Source organism: Homalodisca vitripennis, chromosome X (assembly GCF_021130785.1).
Source record: "Homalodisca vitripennis isolate AUS2020 chromosome X, UT_GWSS_2.1, whole genome shotgun sequence".
In the NCBI taxonomy this organism is placed as follows: Eukaryota; Metazoa; Arthropoda; class Insecta; order Hemiptera; family Cicadellidae; genus Homalodisca; species Homalodisca vitripennis.
In genome coordinates this window covers 94,387,756-94,401,481 of record NC_060215.1, presented here as the reverse complement: position 1 = coordinate 94,401,481, position 13,726 = coordinate 94,387,756, and the positions used below count along the sequence as shown (strand labels likewise).

Here is a 13,726-nt window from a genome sequence, read left to right as displayed (position 1 = left end):
GTTCCATCCAGCTGTTGAGTCATCGGACTGTCCGACCACAGAAGTGATGTCTTCAACTCTGTCAGGAATTGAGTCTTGTGTATTTTCAACTGTAGGCAACCCCGGGAAGACTGTGAGATCTTGTAGCCAATTATACTCGTGCGATGCCCTAGTCACCAAAGTAACCGGATCTTTCCAAGCAGAGACGGACTCAAGTACTGCACATGTAGGAGCTTGTTTGCACTCAACAGTTGTATTTCCAGTTTCACCGGAGAGTTCAGCTGGAGTTGTGTAAGTGGCAGCTCTGTTCTGATACTGCATTGAGATGAAATGTTGCAGGGATTTGATGAACTCTGAGTGTGAATATCCATTGAACAAGATTCTTTTAGCAGTAGGTTGTTCAAAGGTGTCAATCTTTACATTTGCTCCAGTGTTCAGTTGGAAGTTCACTATTTTTGCTACAAAATCCTCAACTGATATTTTGTCTCGGACGCATCCCATGGGGGAGCAGATCAGTTCCGTGAGATTTCTTTTTTTTAAATCCTCTTGGAGTTGTGCAAAAGCTTGAGCATAATCGTAAGATGTTGGCTTTGTATCATATTTCGGCTTTGTTACGAGGCCGTAAACCGTAGCTGAACCATCAGGTACTTGACATGTCAGGTGGCTGTTCACAAAATCAGAATGGGAAGGCCTTCCAAAATGTCTTTTAAAAATGACTGCAACGCCTGCAGTCATATTTCGAGAATTGCTCACATCAGCTGAAATACAGTGAGAGAAGGCAGTGGTTTTGCATTTCCCGAATTGTTTGATTTCGTCCTCCATATTTTTATCTAGAGATTATAAAACGTTTGGACGTGTAATAAAACGATAAAATTATTTATTAGTGTATTATTTATTTATTGAACGTTCCTCTTTCGATTGGTATCAATACCGATACTCTTTGATCGTGTTTTAAGTATGTAATATTGAGAAATAAAAGACATATTAAAACGCCCGATATCGGGCGCTGCCATCTAGGATGCGACTAAAACGCCCGATATCGGGCGTTTGCCAGTTCCAGGGTTAAGTACCAATTCATTAATATCTCTAAATTTATTTTTTTTATCTAGGATTTGACAAAAATGATTTGGTCCATCCATCAACTAATATTTTCCACAATTTGGACAGTTACAGATATTTTCCACTGTTCAATATTATAAAAAAACCTAAATATTGTAATCTAAGCGTTAAAGAAACGGTTCATGTTTACATTTTATGGATACTACTTTTACAACTCATAAAATGACTTAAGAAAAAATTGTTTTGATTATTACATCTTAGTTCATTTCTTATTCGACTTTGTGCAATAATGTACCTCTAACAGGCTCTGCACTTATTTTGATAGTTACACTGTTCATAAAAGAAATTAAAAAAAGCGTTAGCACACAAGTAGATGTTAAGTGATTTGCTTCTGCTATGAGAGCCAACAGTAATCCTCGTAATAAAACGAAACCTAAAGAATACTGATAATCGGTAAGAATATATGTATTCTGGAATAGAAAAGTAAAATAGGTGATAAGTAAAAAACAAAATAAAGGGAGACAAAAATACATGTCCACACCATGAGAGCCACATGACAAAGTATCAAATCTTGTCACTCTGATACTTAAGAAACCATTTCTAATTACATGGAATTGTTTAATAACTCATGATGGTTTATTCTTGACTTACCTTGTCAAGATGTCCTTGGCATCAGATACAAAATCATTAGGAGCAACCAGGTCATGCCAGTCAACACGTTATGTTAAATGCATTAAGTTTAAAATGGCATCAGGGAGTAATTTAAATTTAGTTAATTACTGCAAGTCAATTATTGTTACAATGTGTATAGTTTAGAAACATCAGGAAATGTTATATCTTCTTATATATTCACAGAAACACAAAATACTTATTTTTGTGATGTTTTGGTATAATTGTTGTATATCATTTCCTGTCAGAATGATTTTGTTATAAATTATAGTACTATAACAAATATTTAGATTTATTTCAAAGACAAAGATGTAGTGCTTTTATTATGAAAAATCTTTTAATATGAAGTGCAAGCATTTATTTTAGTTGCTAAATTTAGTATATACATCTCCATATTTCAGTGAACATATCCAGAAAATTTGAATGAAATAAATGAATAGCTGTAAGCTAGGTACCTGAGAAAATCAACACTAGTTATATTTAGAAACCAAAAATATTTTTAAATTCTATTTTTAGAATCAAGAGAGCATAATAAAAGGATTTTGGAGAAAATAAAACATATATTTGGTAACAAAACCCCTCTCAAAATCATAAAAAAATAAACGTTCAACAAATTTCTATTTGTTTAAATATAACTACAAAAGTATGTTTTTCTACTCCACTTCTTAAAACATTTACATACATATCTTAATTTAATCTCAAAATCCCAAGGACATCAGAGAACATGAGCCCTCAAATTTGATTGGCTTATGTAAAAGTCTCAGATTCTGAGGGCACAAACATAAGTAAGGGAGGCACAAAGATCCTTTTAGGACTACATGCAGAGACAACCGTCTTTTTCTCTTTGGGGGGGTAAGGGGGAACAACAAATCACAAAATACTAGAAGAGAAATTTTTAGATACTTCTCATAATTTTTGTCTGCCAGTTCTGTGGTGGATTTGTAAGTTCTTTCTTTGACTATACAAGAAAATGTTTCTGAACTATGTGGTGGTCCCAGGCGGAACTACGGGAGGCCCATTACAACCGAGAGAAGGAACTGGACGATTTGTACAACAACGAGTACATTGTGTACGATGACGAAAGGCAGGAGGCAAGTCCAACAGATCCGGGACATTACTACCCGGACACTCGCAACTACCCGAGCCGTCAGGACAGATACCAGCTGGAAGACAGGTACCATAATAATTGTAATCCTGGATCACTCAGACAATCAATCATTCCTTCAATATACAGGATGGACCAAAGTTTTTCAACATTGAATTATTTCCTCAGGAACTAACTGTAGAAAAAAATTCAAATAAAAGTTTTATGGTTAAAAAACCTCATCCACTCGTGTTATGGGGTTTTCATTCCTGTGGTGTTTTAAGAGCTCGCTTAGGTTTTTAAATGGGAACCCATATTTTTTTTATCGTGGGTTACAAAATAATAAACTTTTGTTTAAACAGCTTTTGTTTAATCCTGACTGTCATAAAATAAGCAAAGTGAAACATAGAACATAATCATTTTTTTGACAAGTATCAAGATTTAGAAGGTTAATGATCAAATTTTAAAAAGACTTTTAGTATGAAAATTTCATATGTTTTATGTAGAATATTAACTCGTGATAAAATATGTTTCCATAAAAAGTAAAAATAAAATAAAAAATTCAACCTAAGTTTTAGATTTTAACCCTTAAAGTGCAGTATACAAGTATGTTTAAACCATCTGAATCACTCTAATCACGTCTAATGTGAATTGTTATCATATTTTAGTTTGTGTGCATTACAATTAACAGTAGTGAGAGTATATATGAGAATGCGTAAATGTATTGATTTATGAAATTCAGGAAGCAACCTGAATGCGTATTGTGAGAAAATAGATCAATACTCAATCCTAATCTCTAGCGCCTCTCATCAATAATTTCTCATGTTGCACTGAGTAGCGCGTTATGCGGATATAGGTGTACAGCGTTTGTCATCCATGTTTATCACCTACGTGTACAGCCTGTTAAATTGTACTCTGGGGCCATCAATACCGGCTGAGCCTTAAAAAAATGTTCTTTATTATTTTATCTTCCAAGAAAATGAAAATAAATTAAACTTTTACATAAATAGATAGTCTAAAATATCCCTAAATGCATGCTAATTGCATCCTGGGAAAATTTTCTTCAGTTCTTTAAGGTTGTCTTTTTTTAAATTTTCTTATTCCTCTTCTGAAACTAGTCAAAAAATTATTAGGCCCTACGTTTCAATTTGATATTCTTATGAAAAGTCAAAATTAGAAAAAAGACTTTTCAGTCCAAAGTTTCTTATACTTTTGTAGTACATAAATCTACGATAACAAATTTTGATTCCTATTTAAATCAAAAACCAAACTGATCCCATAAAAAATCCACGAGAATAAAAACCCAATCACACAAGTGGATAGAGATTTTTAAAACATTCAACTTTTATTTAAAAGTTGTTTCTTTTAAGTTAATTTCTGAGGAAATATTTTCTTGTAGCCTAAGTCTTTTGGAAAACCCCATATAGATTAGTCTTATGTGTGGATTAACTAAATTCCTGTTAAAGGTGAAGAATAGTAAGAGTCTGCAAGGTCTGATACAAATCATGATAACCCAGTTGTTAATTGTGTAAAATTCGTACAAAGTTTGTAGATTGTAATTTAATATGGAGTTCACATGATAACATTGCTAAGAAACCATCAAAAACTCATTCATTCCTTGTATATATAATAAGATTTAATATTGTAGTTTTGGCGGACTATTGTAGTCTTTAATGCAAATGTTCAATATTATCAACTATATCAGTTTACCATCTTAAATTGTAAAAAAGTATAAATTAATTTAGAAACATTTTATTATTAACACTTCTAAAACCTTATTAGAACAGCTGTTTTATATATTATTTTACCATAGTATTTGATTTTTTTTTATAAATATGCAAAGCTTACAAGTTTGATTGCTTACAGAGAGTACTCTCAAAGTCCTGGAGGCTCTGATCCAGACTTCCCATCACCATCACAAGCTCCAAGGGACCCGAGTGCACGCAGTGACATCTCTGCTGACTCCATTGAGCGTAGTGGTCGTGTAGGGGGTAGTGGTGAGAGGTTTGAACGGTCTCAGGCACGCTGGTTGGACGAACTGCGTGCCAGTGGCGCTAAGATTGTTCAGGTCACCTACCCACGCACTGCTAACAACGACAAAGAACTCACAGTTATTCGGGGAGAGTATTTAGAGGTGATGCAGTCATTAGTTTACTCAGTTCCTTTTAGAAATTTCTAGTTATTAATCACTTATTTAAAACTTTATAATTACTAAATAGTTTACATAAGAATATGTACCACTTTTCTAACCCTTTGAACTCCAGAACAAAGAAAATCATTTCACTTGCATAAAAGTTTAATCCTTGTATACAACTAACCACAGCTCTTTAAAAGTGTTTTTTAAAGATTAGCAACCCCTTATTTTTAAGCATAATTTTATTGCTATGGTAACAAACTTTCAGAATTAAATATTATAAAACACAAAAATAATATTTTCTACATGAACTTGGTTTATTAATTACAAAATATGCTGTCATAACTGCCAGAATGTCATAATAATAACAATAGTAGTAAAATATAAAATAAATGGAAGGGAAAAGGCATAAAGTTTATTTGGCATTTAGTACAGCAACATATGGTAATTGTAACAAACACATGTTTCAGGAACACAAAATATTTCCAAAACAGTACCAAGAGCAAATTTATCAAATGAGTTTTTTACAAGTACAAATTAGCGGAAAACCGTTACTTGGATTTAAGGCGTTTTAAAGTAAAATTTTGTTCCACTGTCTTTCTTTAAACGTGCTTGTGATAGCCATTTTTATTTTGCTGTGCTAACAAAATAAAAATATATTACATTCTCGCTATTGTGCGATGTATGACCTTCAGTTAATTTGGGGAAACTATTATTGTCACAGTGTATCTAGTGGTCTTTACATAGTGTGTAATTTATTTCAGCATATGAAGTATCTTGTATACACGTTTATTACTTCAGTATACTTAATTGACCAAATCTTATTACACTGTACATTTTACAGGGCATCATCGAAAAAACAAAATGTTATAGGAAAGCATAATTATTTAAAGTTTACTGTCATCTAATCATACAATGTCTGTTACAATTTTAACAGTCTTTCACTACGAAGGATGTCATTTTCAATGTTTTCAGTGCATAGAGTGGTCATACAGGTACAAATTCAAAGAACATGTAGAATAATGGAGAAATATGAGAAAACTAATATTGTTGCACTTGATGGTTCTACTGCATGTAATAACTTAACAAGTATTGTGAATTTGATATCAAAGTGCCAAAGTGATTAAAATGTGACAAAATGATGATTATATATGATCAAATTGTTGCCACCAGTGTGAGTGGTATCACATGATAAAGCCTAATGCTATCAACAATTCATCAAACTAATGGACCTTTTTCTGATTCCCTTTTATATTTTTGACAGTTATACCATTGGATATAAAACGGCCTACATAAAATTCTGTAGTTATTTTGTGAGATATTTAGTTTTAATTGGTTTTTACTGTTATAGATATACTGGTATTAAATTTCAGCTAAATAATTATTGAATCACTCATGTACTGAGTGTTATTAATTGTATATGTGACTAAGTTGTTCGTCTACAGGTGCTGGATGACAACCGGCAGTGGTGGAAAACGCGCAACAGCCGTGGCCAGATAGCCCACGTACCCCACACCATCGTCACTGCTTACCACCCCTCTGCTGGAGAACAGGTAATCTTCAGCAACCCCCTCTATGCTCAGCACTTCTCACAGGTACCGTACCCTTCTCATACAACCTGCATTGCTACCTCTTCTCTTCCACTTACTACTTTCTCATTGTTAGCACACTTCCCTCCAACTAGTCAGGTCAGTCTAAATTTTTCAGTTCATGTCAGGGACGTAGCCATGATTTTGTTCACCAGGGGCCAACTAGAGTGGGGTATGGAAAACCCCCTAATGAAAGGTGCAGGACCATCAAAGATACATTGTAAACTGAGCACCAAACTGTTAAAAATTATGAATTAATTTTTTTAACTAGTATCACACTTTTAGGTAGATTTCACAAAAATATGATTATCGTAATGATCCTTAAAGCATATCTGCAAAATGTTTTTGTTCTTCACCAGTTATCAGTTCAAGCACAAAAACGAATTTTAATGTCAAATCTCACAAAAGCGGATATAAGTGTGTAAAATCATTTACTCAGATATCTCAGAATCTCGAATTGTTTATCAACATACGAAATTCATCACTTAAATTTAATACTTAGCCTTTCATATTAACAGTCATTAAAGCAGCAAAACACTATGTGAACTGAATGCAATTCCACAGCAAGAAATTGGGCAGTTTCACACTAACTAAAATGTAGATGACAACTGAAGACGTGGGCTTTTATGATGCTAATAAAACTTGGTCCGTCCATATATAGTTATAGACACACTTTGACTTGATGCAAATTGAGAATATATATTGGGTTATGGCTACTTTAAAACAGCCCAATTTGCCACTGCTTAAAGACTAATACTAGTTTTTTAAAACGTCTTTTCCTTATAAATTATATTAATAATAATTAACAGTAAAACAAATATTATATAATATAACATAAATATTACTGTAGCCAATATGTAAAACAGTATATATAATACATTTATCTACTTTCTATCCATTTTTAATCCTATTACGGCTAAATTCTGTACAGTAGAGCCACTCATATTTCTACACTTTATTGGTTTGATATATTTTTTTAATCTCTGAAAATTGGGTACACAGACAGTTGGAAAAATGAAGGACAAAATTGAAATTTGTTTGTATTCAATATTCATAAGCTAACATATGAAATTGTAGTGTAGGCCTCTAATATTTTTGAAGTTATATTGGCTAAATAGGCCAGTTTTTGACTAAGCAATGCCCATTAAGAGTACTTTATTTTCCAGTTATCAATGTTGGTCTACAATTTCAAGTATGTTTTTGCTTAAATTTGTATTAATATTTTTTCATGGTTAGTTCTTTACCTGAAGAAGAGATCCGATTGCAGATCTCGAAACGTAGCGTTTCTTGTTTCACTGAACGATGGCAAATGTCCGGAAAAATCCTGTTTCCTTCACAATCCTTCCATCATCAAAAATAACCTTCAAACAAAGAATATTTTTTCCTTACATTTTCATGAACAGTGTAAATGTTCTTGGTTTAAAGTTTGTTATTTATTCCTTTCAGGTGTCAAAAACTCTGGGAGAGGGTACATTTAAATTCTTACATTGATCAAAGTACAAAACTTGGAAAAACCTCTATCTCCTCTTAAGGCCATTTCACACTAGCTTACATGGTCGTTCACAGATGGGAATGGAAAAAATTGTTTAATGTGTATTTAAATGGGCCCATAAACACTGACATACACAGAGATCTTGAACATGACATGCAGATCCCTCACAGAGCCAAGTGGATGCTTTTTTTATACTGTACCGCCCAATATTAAACTTTCTTACTTAGTGCTCTAAACCTGAGACTTTTGAAAAAGCAGCACTTCCTCTTTTATATGTTTTCCTGCACATAAACATCAACCAGGGCATAATTTAGTAATTGAAGTTGTAAGATTGTATCACACTTTAGGCTAGGCTCTTTTCAAATGACCAAATCAGGCCAATATCGTTATCAAGGCTTGAATTATTTCACATGTAGAAAAACGTTCTCTAATATTGTTATGTGAGATATGATTTGTGTATAGAAGAGGTGTCATCCAAATATAAAGTATGTACATATTGTATTGCTGCAAATTTAATTTACAAACCGTGAAAATCACTTCAACTTGCAATTAAATTAATCAACATGCATCGTTGCCGTGACTATACAGGGTGTATATTATGTCTGGAAACACCCAAATATATCCTTTAATAATTTAAATATAAATTTGAAACCTCTTACAATCGTGATAGAGATTGGGCATCTACTTTTGGAACAATGTTTTGTTATGTCACACCAACGGGGGACGTCCTGCCGAGGGTAATCGTGAATATTCTTAATGGAAGCCTATACCTTGTGATACATAATTTTTAAAGGTAATAGCTTACTGAATTGAATGCCACAAACCGCATCTCAAAGGAATTATTCTATCAGAAAATAGAGCATTTTTAGTATTGAAAAATTTACTGATGTTCAACAATGTAATTTTAACATGGTTTCTTGCCACAAAATGTGTTACACTAATTTTTTAGCATTTTTTTAAATGTTCAATTAAAATAAAATAAACAATTTATTTTTAAGCTGGTTTCATTAGTAAAAATTTACCAGTTTTTTATTACAATGAATAAAACTTAAGAGTCACTTTCTCTGATTACTTATGAATCTGTACTTGGTGTTTTTCCAGTCAGCAGGAAGGTTTAAAGAGACAAAGGTCACTAGCCTATGAGAAACATTATTGTGTTATTAATCATCTGGTCTACAGGTTTCAGTTTGTTGAGCATGGAGCTTTCACTAGACAGGTCTAAGCTTGGGAATTACAAATGGACAAAGGTCATATCATTCCTGTCGAGTTAATCAGTGTCTCTGAAGCATTGCTGTCAACAAGTTAATCTAATTACAGTAGTTCAGTTTTTATTTGGCATTTTAATGGAATTGTCCTGAAAGAGAACGAATTACTCTGTTGATGATGCGAGGATATGGCGATCGTCAAAGATCTTATCGGGAAGTTTGTAATTTGTTTAATGGACACTTTCCCAGAAAGGAATCCCATAAGTGTTTCAACAATATCAAAAACTATTGAGCGTTTTGAAATGACAGGGAGTGTACGTAATCGGCCAAAGTCGGGTAGGATACAATCTGCAACAGATGAAGAACATGCACTAGATGTTTTGCAAACATTTAATTGAAGACCCACATACATCGCTCAGAAAAGCTGCACAGCAACATGATATGCACCCTATGTCTGTGAGTAAGATTTTGAAAATTAATAAATACAAACCATTTAAAGTTCATTTAGTCCCAACAGTTAAGTGAGGATGATTACGACAGAAGAGTTGAGTTTTTTTGTGAACTTGTGATGCGCAAATGTGATGACAATAGAGATTTTCTGACCAACATACTATTTTCTGATGAGGCAACTTTTTTCCTAAATGGCAATGTTAACAGGCACAATTGCCGTTACTGGGCTAGTGAAAACCCACATTGGATTACTGAGTCCCATTCACAGCAACCACAAAAACTGAACGTATGGTGTGGAATTTTTAGGTAACAAAATTGTTGGACCCTTTTTTCATCAATGGAAATTTAAATGCCGAACTTTACTACAATATGCTCCAAAATGAAATAATCCCAGCTATTCAAATTGCATCAGGAGAATACTTTGATAATGTATGGTTTTCAGCAGGATGGTGCTCCACCCCATTATGGGAGACAGGTAAGAGAGTATTTGGATTTAAGGTTTCCTCATAAATGGATTGGCCGAAGAGGAGAAATCGAATGGCCTCCAAGATCTCCGGATTTGTCACCAATCGATTATTTCCTATGGGGTCATTTAAAATCCAATGGTTTTATAGAAGAAAGCCTCATAATTTGGAAGACCTAAGAAACAGGATTATAGAGGAGATTGCTTTGATAACTGAAGAAATGTTAGGCAACTCTGTCGAATCATTTTACACAAGATTGGCTCATTGTCAAACCGTAGAAGGAACACAGTTCGAACAAATTGCTTTGACACCAAATGCAGGTAAAACGTTTGTTGTAAGACTTTTCTAACAGCATACATTATTTTTTATTTGTAATAAGAAATCAATAACATAAGTATTTCCATAATTGTACTGTAATAAAAAACTGGCAAATTTGTGCTAAATAGAACCCAGCTTAAAATGAAATTTTTGTTTTATTTAATTGAACATTTAAAAAAATGCTAAAAAATTAGTGTAACACATTTTGTGGCAAGAACCATGTTAAAATTACAATTGTTGAACATCAGTAAATTTTCAATACTAAAAATGCTCTATTTTCTGATAGAATAATTCCTTTGAGATGCGGTTTGTGGCATTCAATTCGGTAAGCTATTACCTTTAAAAATTATGTATCACAAGGTATAGGCTTCCATTAAGAATATTCACGATACCCTCGCAGGACGTCCCCCCGTTGGTGTGACATAACAAAACATTGTTCCAAAAAGTAGATGCCCAATCTCTATCACGATTGTAAGAGGTTTCAAATTTATATTTAAATTATTAAAGGATATATTTGGGTGTTTCCAGACATAATATACACCCTGTATAATAAGGTCCAGTTCTCACACGTGGGCGAGAATCGTGTAAGCCTAATCGCAGTAATCGGTCCTGGCATGATTTAGTGGTGTACCTGATCAAGTTCACAATGGTTCACATGAGCGAGCTGATCGCAGTGACCACAACATGCAGACGCGACGATTGCAAATAACCACCATGACTATAGGTTGCATTTGACATTGACGTGTCATAGAACTTGGTAGTGTTTGGTGGAGCATTGGATGGTTCACACAGGCCACCAGTCTTCACAGTCAAACCTAATCTTTCTTGAAATATCAATGTCGGTGGATTCGGCAAATCCATGGATGTGTTGATGCCTTAATAATTATAAACATTTTTTGTTGTTGATACTATGATGTTAATACTTTTTTCACTTGTAATATTTCATATTATATGTATGCACTGCTAAATAAAAACTTTGACTTATTTTTATTTGTTTGTTTTTGTCACTTATAATCAGATAGATCACTTTAAAAATATAAACATATTTATGAACATTTCTTTATCTGACAACTTTTTATCATTATTTTACAATTATAGTACTTTATAAGCATATTTTCTCACCAGAGCTAGTAGTTATGCATAACAAGAGAAATGCATTTAATAATAATTTGGTTATTCTACTAAAGGGAGCACGTAAAAATATACACTCAAATTTTGGTACTATTTTCACGTGATACTTTATTGTGTTTGCAGTAAAAAATACATTACTGAAATACAGGGTGTGGCAAAATAACCTCCCTATTTTCATTGCTTTATTGTGAGTAGAGGGAGGCACTCAGAATGGTGGGGATAGCCGCAATCGACGCAGGAGAGAGGGAAGTTTAAGTGACGCTCCGCCCGTAGGCACCAGTCGTCAGTCGCCATCATGGTCTGGACGAGTGCACAGAGAGCTTTTGCGGTCGAAGCGTTCATTTGTAGCAATGAATCAGTTATCATGGCTCAACCCGGTTTCACATTCCTCCTCGTGATTCAGTACCGGACCGCAAGTCTATTGTGCTGTGGGTGAAAAACTTCAGAGAAACTGGTTCTGTTGTGAAAAAACGAGGTGAGAGACCTCGTAGTGCTCGTATACCAGAAAACATTAATGCAGTTAGGCAATCAGTTTTGCAGTCTCCTCAGCGATCAGCTCGCAAACATGCAGCCGCCCTTCAAATGTCCGACCGTAGTGTTCGTCGAATCCTACACATGGATCTTCATTTCCATCCTTACAAGATGGTTGTTGTCCAAGAGCTGTCTCAACGTGATTGGCAGAGTCGTATGGAAGCGTGTCAAATAATCTTGGAAAGTCTCCCACCAGACGCTGTTGTTTTTTTCAGTGACGAAGCGCATTTCCATCTGTCTGGAAGTGTGAATAAACAGAATTTTCGCTATTGGAGTGAAAACAACCCGAAGGAAATCCATGAGAGGCCTCTTCATTGTGAACGTGTGACTGTTTGGTGCGCGTTATCACAATGTGGAATCATTGGCCCTCATTTTTTTGAAGAGGATGGCAATGTTGTTACTGTGAACTCAAACAGGTATGCCAACATGCTAGCATAATTTGTTGAACCTGCCCTGCAACAGAGGGCTTTCGAGAATGTGTGGTTCCAGCAGGACGGTGCCACAGCACATACTGCCCGAATAGCAATGAACATTTTGAGGCAAATGTTTCCTGGCCAATTGATTTCTCGGGGAGGGGATATTGTGTGGCTAGCGCGATCACCCGATTTAACCCCATGTGACTTTTTTCTGTGGGGTTACTTAAAGGCCGAAGTGTTCAAACATCACCCCAGAAACCTGCAAGATCTGAAGGAAGGAACCTGCTATACGGGAGGAAGTTCTGCGCATACCTCAAGCCATGCTCGAGAGAGTCCATGACAGTTTCAGAATTCGCTTGCAACAGTGTATTGATAACCACGTCCACCACTTATCTCATATTCTTTTTAAAAGAAAGTAGAAAAAACTTCCCATGTCATAGAATAAGTTAAAATGAATAAATTTGTTTTTTTGAAAAAACTGTGGTTTTTATTAGCATTTAAAAATAGGGAGGTTATTTTGCCGCACCCTGTATAAACTTCCTGCTTTATTCATAGCTAACATGTAAATACCCCTGAACTTCAGTGCGGGCTTCGATGGGACCTCGGCGCCATCCCGCACTCATGTCGAAAGAAGAAAAACATCCCTCAAGGTAGTAAATTCAACTTCGTCAAATCACGTTGGACGATCTGGCACGTCATTGAGATCGGAAAAAATCTGATATGCCCTGACCATCAGGGCTTTGGTGGTGCCAGGTGCCACTGTGCACATTTTGCGAAAGAAGAAAAACAACCATCTAGTACCTAATTTCAAGCTCAGGCCACCTGAACGTTCGTAAAATTTAACTATAACTTTTTCCATTTATAATACATACATGTGTATTTACCTACTTATATCATGTAATAACCAGTAGTAGATACGGACAGAGTAACCTCCGTATATCACCAAAGTACCAATATGTGTTACTAGAAAACGTTATTAATTGTGATGCCCTAGATGGCTCCATTGTTTATAATTTCTTGTATAAACAATTCTAAGTCGAACACACTGGCATTCACATTCTAAGAATAGTGAAGTGACCACCAGTATTAGTGAACAACTGGCAGCCCTTCTGAACTGTCCAATGCTCTCACATGTACTACCTCACAGCTGTCTGCTGGCATCTAGTAGTGGTAACGGTCAGCTGCGATCGGCTAGCTCGTACTTG

The 13,726-nt window shown here is 34.7% G+C and overlaps 1 protein-coding gene across 7 annotated transcripts in view; it reads left to right on the top strand.

Moving 5' to 3' along the window:
• LOC124369581 (epidermal growth factor receptor kinase substrate 8-like protein 1) overlaps nucleotides 1-13,726 on the top strand; it is a 104,632-nt gene that overhangs the window by 59,260 nt on the left and 31,646 nt on the right. For 5 of the 7 annotated variants that reach the window (XM_046827617.1, XM_046827619.1, XM_046827616.1 and 2 more), the window contains 3 exons: nucleotides 2,706-2,881; nucleotides 4,658-4,925; nucleotides 6,371-6,520. In XM_046827617.1, the coding sequence (XP_046683573.1) occupies nucleotides 2,706-2,881; nucleotides 4,658-4,925; nucleotides 6,371-6,520 (594 nt within the window). The remainder of the gene's footprint in view (nucleotides 1-2,705; nucleotides 2,882-4,657; nucleotides 4,926-6,370; nucleotides 6,521-13,726) is intronic. The other 2 variants (XM_046827620.1, XM_046827618.1) reach the window with 1 other exon arrangement.